The 14,816-nt window shown below is 41.8% G+C and overlaps 1 protein-coding gene across 1 annotated transcript in view; it reads left to right on the top strand.

The window, feature by feature from the left end:
- Window positions 1–14,592, top strand: part of CLNK (cytokine dependent hematopoietic cell linker) — a gene marked incomplete at its 5' end in the record, with an annotated part of 103,531 nt that extends 88,939 nt beyond the window's left edge. Inside the window, 3 exons of the mRNA XM_079919803.1 lie at window positions 2,038–2,115; window positions 6,302–6,457; window positions 14,150–14,592. Of these exons, the coding sequence (XP_079775929.1) occupies window positions 2,038–2,115; window positions 6,302–6,457; window positions 14,150–14,296 (381 nt within the window). The 3' untranslated portion in view covers window positions 14,297–14,592. The remainder of the gene's footprint in view (window positions 1–2,037; window positions 2,116–6,301; window positions 6,458–14,149) is intronic.
- Window positions 14,593–14,816: the final 224 nt, after the last annotated feature.

The raw sequence follows: 14,816 nt of genomic DNA, 5'->3' as shown, positions 1-14,816 counted from the left end.
AGAGTTTCAGTTTGGGATGATGAAAATATTTTAGAGCTGGATCGTGATGCTGGCTGCAAAGAAATGTGAATGTGCTCAATGCCACTGCATTGTACGAACAATTGAAAATGGTTAAGTGGTAAATCGTATGATGTGTATATTTTATCACATTTTTGAAAAAAATTTTATTGTAGCTCAAACAAAACAAGGCTATTAAATTGTAGCAGGAGCGGTGGGATAGGGAGGGTGGGAGGGAGGGAGATGCAAGAGGGAAGAGATATGGGGATATATGTATATGTATAGCTGATTCACTGTGTTATAAACCAGAAACAAACACACCATTGTAAAGCAATTATACTCCAATAAAGATGTTAAAAAAAAATTGTAGCAGGATGCCATCACTCGCTAATGAGTCTCAGCATAAGGAGAGATTAGAAATACCAGAGAGATATTAAGGACAAAATAGCACCAAAATGAAATGCCCCTCTTGGATTATTCAAAGGGCTAGAAAGAGAACTGAAAGGGAACCACTTCCCACCCGCCCCAGGTAATTCAGAGTTATCTAATTCTGTGTTTGAGCAGCACCTAAACTCACCAGCCAGCACTCATGATCACACCTGGAGAAGTACGGGGTTATAAAACCTCTAAGTGTCTTCCAGCTTGAACAAATAAACAAAATCAGAGTAGATGAAGCACACCATGACGGAGCCCTGCCAAGCCCCGGGACTGGCAGAGAGGCCCCCAGAAGCAGCAGACCACTATCAGCTCAGAGAGCTCCCAGTTCTGCAGAGAGACGCCCTTTCTGAGCTGCCCTTTGTTTCTGGAGCCTGTTGCCTGGCTTTGCTGGAGTGGAACAGGTCCTGCCTCTGGACCTTCCGGCACCAACCCTCTGCTAGGGGTAGGGACTAGGTAAAGGAATTCATTCCAAAGGAGGCCTCATATAAGAGGTGACTTTGCCCCAAAACTTGATGGAAGAGCATGGCAGAGCCAGGGAGAAGGAGAGTGAGGAGAAGGAGGGATTCCAGGCAGGCGGCGGGGCTAGCTCATGCCAAGCCCTGAAGCTGTGTGTGTCTAGACAACAGCAAGCACATCTGGCTTGTCCTCAGACTGGGGAGCAGGGCAGGGAGAGGAAGTGAGGCTGGAGAGTTGGGAGGGAAGCTAACTCATGCCTTTCCCAGTGGCGCTCACATATGTTTGCTGTACCCATCATTGGAAGGATCAAGATTGTGCTGGGAGGACCAGGTACTTTGGGAGACCAAAGACCTGATGTCACATCCCTAGTTCTTGCCACATGTAACAGAAGTTGACTTCCTGAGCCTCCACTGTCCTGGCAATGCCTGCCTCACAGGATTCTTGCAGGCATGGACTGGGATAATGAATGAGGGATATCCTTGGAGACGTTGGACTCATGCAAAGGATTATTTAATATTATTATCCTTGGGACTCGGTAAAGGCATTGCAGATCCATGGTGCATCTCTGACTGCCCTTCCTTCTCTCTGTTATGTGGATTTTACAATCAAAAGAAATAAATTAGTATAAATAAGGTAGTATGGCACAAGGAGAAAGCCAGACAGACTAGGGTTCAAATCCCAGTACTACTACATGGGACTTTAGGCAATTGGCATAAAGATGCTCTCAATCTGTACCTGTCTTCCCCTCCCCTGCTGTTTCTATGGTGCCTAGGGCCTCACAGGGATCATAAACAATCTATATCCTACCTCAATAAGCTTCAGCAGGTACAGGTTCAGACAGCATTGACAGATAAATGGTTTATTATCCATTTTGAGTTTGGTGCCAAAGCACCTTTCTCAGTAGATGGAGTGACATTTCTGGTTACTCTCAATGACAGACAGATTTTGTCATGCCAATTTTGTAATTCCTAAGCTGCCATTACATTTTCTGTGTCTAACTCAAGATCCGGGGACAGAAATTTTATACTGCGTATCTCCCATAAATCCAACTGTGATTTGGCACTAGTGGAATAAAAACAAATTTTAATTAATAATTAATCGTTTCTTTTGACCCTAAAATATTCATCATTTAAACCTGTACTGCAGGATATCCGGCACAACGAATGGTACATTGGAGAATACAGTCGCCAGGCAGTGGAAGAGGCATTGATGAAGAAGAACAAGGTAATGGCTTCTCCTGTTGTTTCTGTAGTCATCCTATGGTTTTCTGCCCATAGGTCACAGGATGTAACAAGCAGTGCGCTTTGATGTAGTTCCTGCCTCACCCTGTATTTCTCATCATTGGGGAGGTTGTCGTTGAAAGTGGGCTTTCAAACAGAGTTTTAGTTTTGAGACTTGGTTGTACCACTTATCAGCTGCGTGACTTTCTCAAGTTCCTACATATCTGTAAATGCAAGTTTCTTTCTTTGTTAAATGAAAATAGTAAAATCAACCCTAAGGAACTATTTTGGAGATCAAATGTGGAAGCTGGGGTATAAATGGAGGTTGCAATGGAAGGTGCCATCCTTCTGCTTTGTTCAAATTTCATCTCCTTCCTACATGTCTGCCCAAGGTACAGTTGGGTTTTTATGTCTCACTTCTTCAGGAAAGGAGCAGGGATCGTGAATGCTGTAATAGTCAGTATGTGATAGGTTATGCTGTAGTAACAAACAGCCCTGAGATCTCAGTTGCTTAGCATAACAGAACTTTATTTTTTGTTTAAGCTCCATGCTCAAGACAGGTTTGGGTGGGTAGACCCAGACTGCTAGAGGCTCCATCTCAATGTATGCTCACACCAATCACATACTGCCTCTCAACACATCCTCTCAAATTTAACATGCCACATCTTTGCTCACATTTCATTGGCCAGAGTAAGTCCCATGACCAGACCTAACTTCAAAGAGGGTGAAAAAAGTACAAAGCTACATGTGACCAAAAAAAGAGGAAACCTGTGATATTTGTGATCAGAGCAAATGACTACTGCAACCATCATCACAAATAGAAAATAGTTATTAAGCAACTACTCTACTATGTGCAGAGAACTATACTAGATTGTTTAGAAATGGTAGAAAGGCTCTCAAGACTGATGCGACACCAAAACCTATCCTCAACTAACAAATACAATGGTCACTGCTGAATGAGGAAATACAAAAATGAATGAGTTAGTTAATTAGTGGATGGCTGAATAAATGATAGGTCCTCAAAAAATTTTAATAAAGCCTAGCTTTTAGAATTAATATTAAAAAATCAAATAAGATAAATTATATGTAAGTTACTATGGTAAACAGAAAATGCTCCCCCTATCATGATATATCCACATTCTAATCCCCAATACCTGTGACTATGTCACCTTATTTGGAAAAGGAATTTGCAGGTGGGATTAAGTTAGGAATCTTGAGATAGGGAGATTATTCTGGATTATTGGGGAGGGTTTAATATAATCACAAGGGTCCCTATAAGAGAGAGGCAGCAGTATCAGAGTTAGACATAGAGGGCCACAGGTAAAGGCACAAGTGGTGGCTTCTAGAAGCCGGAAAAAACAAGGAAATGCATTTTCCCTTAGAGTTTCTAGAAAGAACACAGCTTGGCTGAGACCTTGACTTTAGCCTAGTGAGACCCATGTTGGACTTCAACCCCCAGAATTGTAAGAGAATAAATTTGTGATGTAGTCCTTTAAGTTCATAGGAATTTGTTATAGCAACAGTAGGAAATTAATACAGTTGTTAAAGTATCTTGAACACATTAGGAATTAATGAAACTATGTCATGCTCTAGATAAGGAAACCGATGCTAAGGTTTCAATTACAAGGTAGAGAAAGTGGCAGAATCTATATTCATGATCAGTCCTCTTTTCACAAAGTCACAGCTGCCTCCAGTAGCCACTAGAGTTCTTTACATTCTGGAAGGGGAGTCATAGGTGGCTGGGTGGTGCCTTGGCTGGAGCACCCTCCCCTCCCTCTCCCCAGGGAATCTCATGCACAACTGACCTCTGCTGGGTCTAATGGTGGCACAGTGGTTCCAGCTCCGACCCTGTCTCTTCTTGGCTAATCAGCGGTCGGTCACACTCTCTTAGCCTCTTTCCCAAGGGAAAATAGCTCTTAGAAGACCTGCTTCCGGGAGCCCCTGTGTGGACGGTACTAGAAGGGCAATGTACATGCCACATAATGTCCTTCCAGCTATGTTTGGGCACTTTCAACGCTCCCTTGCCCCATTCTCTGTGCCTGTTTCTGCCTCCTCCCAAAAAGCACTGAGAAACAGAAACTCAGTTGAATGACTTCATATTTTCCTATTTTGTTTGTCTCAGTTAGTTTTGTCAAAACGTGTTTCCCATTTATGTAAGATAATTTAATTCAAATTGCAGGACTGCCCAGATTCATTGTGACAAACTCATTGCAGAGTCTAAGATGATAAACCCCAAAACTGGCCACATGTCTTGGCCTCCTCTCCCTTTGTGATCTTTGGCAATGTTCTGTGTTTGAGTCTTTTTTTTTTAAATTTTTTTTTCTTATTGAAGTATAGTTGATTTACAATGTTGTGTTAATTACGGCTGTACAGTAAAGTGATTCAGTTATACACATATGACACAAAAGAACCTATCTATGAAACAGAAACAGACTCAGGGACATAGAGAACAGACTGGTGGTTGCTAAGGGGGAGGGGGATGGAAGAGGGATGGAGTGGGAGGTTGGGGTTAGCAGATGTAAGCTTTTATGTATAGAGTGGATAGACAACAAGGTCCTACTGTATAGCACAGAGAACTATATTCAATATCCTATGATAAACCATAACGGAAAAGAATTTTAAAAAAAAAAAGAATGTGCTTGAGTCTTAAGGCTTTAATTTCAGCTGAATGTTTTTGGCAGAACAGGTTCCAGAAAATTCCTTGAATCCACTTTATGTACTTGGAGGTTGGTATATTTATAGAAAGAATTTCACCTTGACTTTCAGGTATTCCATTGATTAGCTGTGATGTGTGAGAGGATCCACTTAGACAATTAGACCCTAATTCCCTTACCTGTAAAATGGGGATAAAATACCTCCTCAAATTTTATGTAAGGATCAAATGAAATGTGTGTAAAGTGCATGGCATCTTGAGAGCAGTTTTCAGTAAACCTTAGCTGCCAGCATCATCATGGCATCACTGTAGTTTTATAGTATTGTTTATAAATTTAATATACTTATAGTATTGTTATACAGTATTATAATCATTATTATATATGTACACATAATATCTATAAATATTAGTTACAGATATATATAAACATATAGATATGAAATATATTCTATAGAGGAGATAATATATATAACAGCTATTATAAATATAAATTATCATATATAATATCTATCTATATAAAGAATAGATAGTAAGTACCACACACACCTAATTAGATTTATTCTTTATGGATTATTTATAACCACCTACACAGAAATCTATGCAATTACAGTTACAGATTTTTCAGTATTTTTTGTCATATAAATGACACAATGTAACCACAAAACTAAACCTTGTACGTGTGTGTATGTTTAGGAGGATTGCTCCATTTCTTAGCCTTTTACGACCAGACCTTCATCCTAAGCTACTCTCCAGGGTGTGCCTGATTATTTTATATTATATTTATAGTTGGCCTACTCACATCCCTCAGACTATTTCATACTGTTGACCTTCTTTTGGAAACCCTCGCTCTCCCCCCCTCCACTTCTATGACACTGAAGCTTCTGGGTTTCTGTCTGTCTTTGAGACATCTCCTTAGAATACTTCCTGTCTCTTCTTGCTTACCCTGAACATCCTTTTACCTCACCTCAGCCTATATTTTCTTCTCCTTCATACAGTCTCTTCACTCATTTTGACACCAGTGACTTTGAAGCCCCACATCTGTTTTGGGGACCCTAGTCCTATGTTGACATCTCCCCACGCAGAGTAGCAACTTATAATGTTCAAAGCCTCTCCTGCTCAAAGCCTGTGATGGCTCCCACTGTCTCTAGGATAATAACCTGAACATCAACAGAACAGGAAATGGGAACATTGGCAGATGGAGGGAGGCACCCCCAAGGAGGGAAGATGCCGGTGCATCTATCCTTGAACATCATGCTACAGTTGTCGGCGTGTTGCTGAGGACAGCAGGGAATATTGGAAGATTTCGAAGTAGGGGGTGTTGTAATCTGACTGGTGCACTTCTCAGAAAATTAAGAACCCTTTAGGCAAACTAACCCTCAATAAATACTTACTGAATTAAATTGAATAAAGAACTGGTTTGCCAAACACTAAAGCCATTTGGGAATCTCAGGCATACAAGCTTCACTACTGCCACGGTTGGGAGGTTGGATTCTGATTCTGATGCCTGAGAAGATCATTGTTCTTCCTTTTGCTTCAGGATGGCACCTTCTTGGTCCGAGACTGTTCCACAAAATCCAGGGCGGAGCCCTATGTGTTGGTGGTGTTTTATGGGAACAAAGTCTACAATGTGAAAATCCGCTTCCTGGAGAGGAATCAGCAGTTTGCCCTGGGAACAGGGCTCAGAGGAGACGAGGTGTGTATAACCCAATGATTTCCCTTTTCCAGGCTAAGGACAACAACACGGGGAGAACTAGGGGATGCTGGCCGAGTCACCCCCATATCCCCCTGACTGCAGCACTGGAAAGAGCCACCCTGGAGGTGCAGAATGTAATCTAATCCTTCCAGCCCCTTCCACAAGCATTCCCGCTCATGTCTTAGCTCATGGGGCTGGCAGCCAATCCTGACCCTTCCATGCACCCTCTATCCTGCTTTGCCCATTAAAGACAACTCATTCTGTAAAACACATCTACATTCTGCCTGCCAGAAAGCCTCCACTGAGCCCCACGTTAATGCTACACTCCTTCCCCACCCATCGCTGAACTCCCACTGCAGCCATTTCTGATGACATCTGATGGCGTTAGGTAGGTGTGTGTCCCTACATTGAATATGACCTCAATCACAGCATCCAGTGCTACACTGAGCATGCCTGTGCTTGGTACACATCTGCTAACAGGTGGCTAGGTAAAAGAATGACTCAATTAAAGCATTAATTAATAACTGTATAAATAAATCAGAGAGAACAGGGAAAGGAGATTGATTTTCGCTGTGTTTATGCTAGGCTTGGTCTGTCTGCATTATCTTATTTTAACCCTCAACAACTCTTCGATATAATGGTCATCCCTATCTTAGATGTAGGGAAACTGAGGCTTAGAAAATTAAGTAAATGGCTAGAGATGCACAGGTAGTGAGAGGGCAAACGGAGGCTGGTCTTTCAATTCTTCTAGGAAGGAAGGAAGGAAGGAAAGAAGGCAGGGAGGGAAGGAAGGAAGGAGGGAAGGGGAAAAGGGAGGGAGGGAAAGGCAGAGTTCAAATTCTGTCACCACTTACTAAGTATGTGAGCTCAGGCCAGTCACTTAACTTGTCTGAGCTTTAGTTTCTTCAACTGTAAATGTTCTTTTCAAGTCTAGACTTCTATAATTCAGTGATCCTCCCTTAGCATCTCCAGACCTCAATTTTATCTGTTGGTATATATTATGGGCTGAACTGTGTCCCCCTCCCAAATGCCTATGTAAAAATTCTAGCCCCCAGCACCTCAGAATGTGACCGTATTTGGAGATAGGGTCTTTAAAGAGGTGACTAAGGTAAAGTGAGGTCACTAGGGTGGGCCCTGATCCAATATGAGTAATGCCTTTATGAGAAGAGGAGATTAGGACACAGACACACACAGATGTGAAGTCACAGGGAGAAAAGGGCCATTTACAAGCCAAGGAGAGAGGCCTCAGAAGAAACCAACCCTGCTGACACCTTGATCTTGGACTTCTGGCCTCCAGATCTGTGAGAAAATGAATTTCTGTCATTTAAGTCGCTCTACCCCCACCCCGGTCGGTGGTACTTTATTATGGAGGCCCAAGAAAACTGGAACAGTATGAAACCAGAACTGTCACACAAGTATCTATTGTTCTTCAATAGATATCAAAATAAGGACTATTGCCAGGGCTACCAAAATGCTTCACGAAGGCGTGTGTGTGAAGATTCCAGCTTAAACCCAGGGTCTGACCCAGAGTCCTTTTCTGAGACTCATATGTGGCTGGAGAGGTGTGGTCAGCACCCGCTAGGCTACCTACCATAGGATCAGTTCACCATCCTTTGCTCCGGCCTGAGAATGTTTTGGCATAAAGGAGAACATGAGTGAATAAACAGATTAATACATAAATCTGTCAAATATTGCCACAGTAAGAAAGGGTTACAGCAAAACTAAAAAGAGAAGTAGCCAATTTTTTCTTTTGTGATGAGGATTAGTGAGTTAATGAATGTAAAACACTCAGAACACTGATTACTGACATATCGCTAAATGTTAGTTATGATTTTTTTTCATTATTATCACTGAGTCATGGCAATAACTAAAACATGGTTCCCCGTAGGTCCAGATATACATGGCTAATGGAATTTCCAGCTCAGTATCCCTTTATCCTCCTGTATTTTCTTCCAGCTCATAGACGTTCTCATTAAAAAAAAACCAAAAAGCTTTTTTCCCAACAAGCCATACTTTGGTCTGCTTATAAAAGAGAAGAAACAGTGACCCTGTGATAACTTCCTAATAGTGCTGAATCAGATTGCCAGCCAGTTCCCTGCAGGCCTCAGCCGGTTGTCATAATGACGGCCCCTGGATTAGACCACCAGCTTTCAGGTGAGCTGCTCTAATTATTGTCACCAAGGACCCCTTAAGAATTCAAATGCCTATGTATAATTGAATCACTTTGCTGTACACCTGGAACATTGTAAATCAACTATACTTCAACTAAAAAATAAAAATTAAAAAAATAAAATAGACATCATTTTCCTAGAGTTTTATATTTGTAGTATTTTTAGGCCAAAAATATTGTAATATTTTGAGATTATTTTCTCAATCTAAATAAATTTTCATTTATATAACCTAAAAAGAAGAAAAAAAAAGAATTCAAATGTCTATTTTAACACTTTTTGTGTTATTATGGAATTTTCTCCTCTCATGCAACCCCCAAGCAAGAGTCTCCTTTTCATATGTTTATTTAACACTTACATACGTTTATTATGCACAGGCACTATTCTGTGCCGTCAACAATTATTCATTAACTTGATCGGTTTAATCCCATAGCAACCCTGTGGGGTAGGTGCTGTTGATACATTTAACAGATGGTGAAATTGAGGCACAGAAATGTGAAGTAACTGGCCCACAGCCACAGCTAGTACATGCCAAAGCTGGGGTTTAATATAGTCTGCAAAAATATTGACTTTCTCACATAGTCTCAGATAGCATCATAGCAAATGCAAATGATCCCCAGCCCATTTGAAAACAGCCCAGAATTTCAGTTGAAAAAAAGCTAAGATTTCCATGGAGCTTACTGTGTGCCAGGCCCTGGGTGAAAAAATCACAATTTACAGGTAGTTCTTCCTGCCTCTCTTCTGAACAAGCCGTGCCCTGGTGTAAGAGGGGGATGATCTAGATTGTTCTCAGCTCCTGCACACCTTTCACAGTTCGAGCCCTTTGCCTCGCTGAGGAAGAATCTCCCATCTCTAAGAAAAGATAAAGAATTTGCTACAGCAAGGCTCTGCTAAATGCAAGCCAGGTACTAGCTACTTCATCTGGTGTTTGAATAAAGAAGTAGCATCTTAGTCCAACTCTGCAGGAGAAACGTAATGAGGCACAGGGTTTTCAAGGATAATTTTGATTTCCTGTGGCTTTTTGATTGTCTTTCAAACTTTAGACTTTATCCCCACATACAATGCAGTGACACCTATTCCAAGGAAGGTATTCTGAGTGTAAGATGAGATGCTGTAAAGAGAGTGCCAGATACATAGAGGCAGGTGCTAAGTATCATTTCTCTCTTAAATGATACCCTAAAGCCCTTTCACTGGGTCTGTGTGTCCCGGACACAGATGAAAAGCTCACATGGAGCCATGAGAATTGCAGGAGAAACCTGGACGGGTCCCCTGGGAAGGCACAGCTTGTCGACACCTGTCACAAGCACAGAAGGCCAGCAAATCCACACATGCCTGCAAAAAATGAGACTGGGAAGGTCCATTTTGCTGTATATTATAAATTTGGGTCATTCTGCTAGCCATGTGGCTAGAAACTCGTGTCTGAACTTAGATTCAGGGAGCACCCAGTATATTCGTTTTCTGAGATTGCTGTAACAAAATGCCACAAATTGGTAGCTTAAAACAATAAATATGTATTCTTTTGAAGTTCTGGAGTCTAGAAATCTGAAATCAAGGTATTGACAGGCCACCCTTCTTCTGGAGTCTCTGGGGGAAGATCCTTCCGGCCTCTTCCAGCTTCTGGTGGCTGTCAGCAAACTGTGGCTTTCTTGGCTTGTGGCCATATCACTCTGATCTCTGCCTCTGAGGTCACACGCCTTCTCCTCTTCTCCATGTGAATCTCCCTCTGTTTCTATCTTACGAGGATTCAGGATTCAGGATATCTGCTTTTAGAGATAACCTAGGATCAGCCCCTCTCTCAAGACCTTCCTCCCAAGATACTTAATGTAATCCTAACTTTGCCATGTAAAGTAATATTCACTCTTTTGCTTAGAAGGTCATATTCACAGCTTCCAGGAATTAGGACATGGGATATCTTTTGGAGGCCACCTTTCAGCCCGGGTCTCTCATTTGTTCAGTTTTGGGGCCAAGCCTTAATTTTATGCCTACATTATGCTAGATTCAATGCTTCATTCTGAGGACACAGAGCAGAGCAAGGCAGAGTCCCTGCCATCCAGGGGATACTCTGTTAATCTCTGCCCATCTATGCACGCACCTATTTATCACCTGGTAGAACACTGGCGGCTCTGGACCAGCCCGCAGGGCACCTGCTTGTTAATAACCTGCAGAGCTTTACTTGCTGCCAAGTTTTAGAAATCACATTTGTCAACATTTCTGTGGAGTCTAGTAGAAGCGAGCAATTTTAATCGGACCGTTCCTTGTCCTGCAAATGTTTGTGATAAGTTGCTAAAAAATTATGATAGACGTTTAGTTGATAAATTCAAGTTCAAAGACTAGGAAGCAGAGACAATTAACCAATGAGTTGATTTCTCACTTCCCTGGTCTGCTTCTCTCTCCTCCTTCTGTCTTTGCACCTCTCTATCTTCCTCTTTTTCTCTTTTCTTCTTTCACTCCCATGTGTGTATCCAAGCAGATTGATTAAGCTTTCTGGCAGTGAAACATTGCCTATCATTGGTATTTAGGGCAATCACAAAAGGTTTAAACAAATTTTAAGATCTAATATTAGGATGGTATTTGCTGTCCTCCTGAAAAAAGGAATTTAATATAAAAGTAAGAGCTTAATTATAATCTTTTTAAAAATTATCTTTAGGGTAATATACCAGTTGTTAGCCTATCACTAGAAGTCAGTAATAAGAAATGACAGAATAACTTATTTATTCCTTCCTTGCTTGCTTCCTACTACTTGTTAAAATTACACTTTCATATAAAATATCATCCCTGCAGTAATTGTAAATAATTAGTATTGAGTTCACTATTTTGGGACCATCCTAAAGAAAACAGGACTGAGATTATAAAGCAAGATTAATCTTTTTCCCTCTAAAGATTAATCCCAGGATAGAGAATTTCCTTTGTGCCATGTGGGTTACCCAATTTTGTAGAAGAGTTCTGCATGGAAAATCTCTTTTCATAAATTATTTTTTGTTTCAAGTATGAAGAAAGAGAAAGAAAATTCTGTCCTTAATTTATGACTAGAAATGAAATACAAAAATGTCCTTCCTTTCTTCCTAAAGGCTTACAATGAGAGTCTATAAACTTCTACAGTGATTTCATGGCTCTTTCATCATGTTCTTGGCAAACTTGGAAGGGAGGAGGTCATAGCAATGACTGACATTTACTGAGCAGTCACTGCAGAAAGAGCTCCCTTCTAAATGCTGTGTATGTCAACTCAATGAACCCTCACAATGACCCTCAGAGGTAGGTCCTAATATTACCATCACTGTTCCTAGACAGCGAAACTGAGACAGAGAGTGTAAGAAACTTGCCCAAGGACACACCGCTAGTGGGTGGGAAAGCCTTGCTTGGAACTCAGGCATTTGGGCTCCACAGCCCTCCACTTACAACTACTGTAGCAGAACAATTACTGTCCCTGCTGGACAACCACCTTACCTTAGCATCAGGTAGAGACTAGTATTGATTGTGTACTTACTAGGGGTGGTCAAATAGGTTATCTCATTGAAAACTCTGCCACAGATCCAGTATCGGGCTCAGAGGGGCAAGTTACTTACAGATTTAATCAGAACTCTTTTCAGATGAAAAGACAAACCAACTCAATGAACTTAAGGGTGTGGGCGGAGGTTTGTTGACTCAGTTCCCAAGAAGAACAGGAATGGAATGGATGCAGGGACTGGTCAATATCAGGAAGGCCCGGGGAGGACTGTGTGAGGTTCTCAAGCCCCAGGTTGATTATTTCCACAGCAAATTAACCCTAAATGAAATGATCTATCTGGATAAGGAATTACTTTCTGTCTGCCCCCGCCTGAATGCAATGCATGAATCCCCATGAGGACACCGACCTTGACAATCTCATTCCCTCTTGAGTATCCCTCAGGCTTGCAAACGTTTCTGTGCTGGGCAGAGGGAGGATGTACAAAACTAAAGAGAATCAAAGTCGTCCCCAATGCAGCTCCCTCCTTCAGGCTGCATCATCTGGACACTGCTCTGTTGGAACAGTGGGTTCACAAGCCACAAGCAAAGCTGCATCAGGGAAGAAACTGATACACGTCCAGAAAAACCAGATTGCATTCCTGGTCCTGCCCTCTGGCTGTGTAACAAGTGAAGCAAGCCAGTCTTCACTCTGAGCTGCAGTTCCCTTGGCTCTTCAGGGAAGGTCCGCTCTTCCCTCCCTGTTCACTTCACAGTGTTGCCCTAAGTTACAAAAGGCAGGTCGTGCAAGCTCTTTCTTCCTGATCATCTCCAAATAGCCCCTTTCAAGAACTCAGCCAAACTCATCAGAATTCCTATCTGTGCCCACGTGTTCTCAACACCTGCACACTCGTCTTCCTCTGCTCTTAGGATCTTTAAACCCACTTTGTCCACTTGGCTCACCCAGAATGTGTAGCCCATTTCAAGTCTGTATCTTCCACAAAGCACTTCCTGATTCCCCTATACTTGAAATCATCTTACTTTCCATTAAATCACCCCAGCACTTTATCTGTACATCTCTAGAAACATAAAAGTGTAATGATTCACTGTCACCTCATTATTTCACAAGAAGCCCAGGGAAGGAACCTAAGTTGGCCAAGAACTACCAGGAGCCCTGTGGTCATCAGTATTCTTTCCTTTTTTTTTTTATTAATTTATTTTATTTTTGGCTGTGTTGGGTCTTCGTTTCTGCATGCCGGCTTTCTCTAGTTGGGGTGAGCGGGGCCTCCTCTTCGCTGCTGTGTGAGGGCTTCTCACTGCGGGGGCTCCTCTTGTTGAGGAGCAGAGGCTCTAGGCGTGCAGGCTTCAGTAGTTGTGGCTCACGGGCTCTAGAGTGCAGGCTCAGTAGTTGTGGCACACAGGCTCTAGGGCACAGGCTCAGTAGTTGTGGCGCACGGGCCTAGTTGCTCCGTGGCATGTGGGATCTTCCCGGACCAGGGCTCAAACCCGTGTCCTCTGCATTGGCAGGCAGATTCTTAACCACTGCACCACAGGGAAGCCCATCAGTGTTCTTTCTGATTAGTCTAGAATGCTTTAGAACAAGAGGGGTGTACAGGAGAGAGATTTCACCGCAGACCTTTCCCATTAATTTACGAAGTGAAGTCAAGCCCTGATCTTCTAGATTTTAGTATGTCACAGTTGGGGACAAGGTAAGGGAGGCACCAGGGATTCTCTGTGGCTGACTGCTGTGTAATTAACCCATCCGAACTGCTTACGGTAGGAACATGTAACCACAGAGTGGAGCTTGTCCAGTGTAACCTGATTCTGGTGAACATTCCGTGGGTGGGAAGTTTCGAGAGCTGCGGAAGGCTCACTTTTGGTCACCTTCGTTACCTTAATCTTATCACTGATCCTTCAAGGGCTTCTTTGTCACATCCATTAAAAAAAAAACACATAAAAACATTTTCTGATACCCCTTTACAATCTAAAAAACATTAAATGAGTTAACCTCTTCCCTAAATAAAACGAAGCATGTTAGGCTGCACTTTAATCGACAGACACAAAGGTACCTAAATTTTCATTAACTTTCTCTTCTGTGTTTCAGAAGTTTGACTCAGTGGAAGACATCATCGAATACTACAAGTATTTTCCTATTATACTCATTGACGGGAAGGATAAAACTGGGATCCACAGGGAACAGTGTTACCTGACTCAGCCCCTCCCTCTCAACAGACACTTCTCATTTATGTAGCCTGGTCTTTGTTTCATCTTCAGTTCAGTGGATCCAATGCCTCTATCATTTTTTTCCTTTATTTCAAAAGATTGTTTTCTGTGGTTTCAAGGGATTACTTCTCTGATTCTGTAGAAAAGAAAAACATTCTATCATGGAAATTGGAAAATCAATTGTGGTTTTGAAAGCTCTAATTGCAGAAGAAATATTTATAAGATGAAAAAATAAAAACTGGCTTTTAAAAAACATCTTCTAAAGAAAAAAACAAAAACACGGTCCTTATGCTCATGTTACAGATGAGCAGCAAAGGTTACAGGAAGCTATTGCTTCAATGTTTGCAGCTGGCAACTGACAAGTCTAGGTAAGAGTCCCAAATCTGTGATCTTTATAACACTCGGTGCTGCCTTTCTTTATTTCAAAATTGTTTGGACTTGTGCATTTACAAAGTTTTCATGATTCCTTATGCTAAAGATGTTGGTGAATGTTAGCTCTATTTTATTTGTAATTCTGGAAATTCAATTTTAGGGAAGGGTGTGGTATG

Source organism: Stenella coeruleoalba, assembly GCF_951394435.1.
Source record: "Stenella coeruleoalba genome assembly, chromosome: 4".
NCBI lineage: Eukaryota > Metazoa > Chordata > Mammalia > Artiodactyla > Delphinidae > Stenella > Stenella coeruleoalba.
The sequence above is the reverse complement of the archived record's forward strand: the minus strand, read 5'-3'. Positions and strand labels throughout refer to the sequence as shown.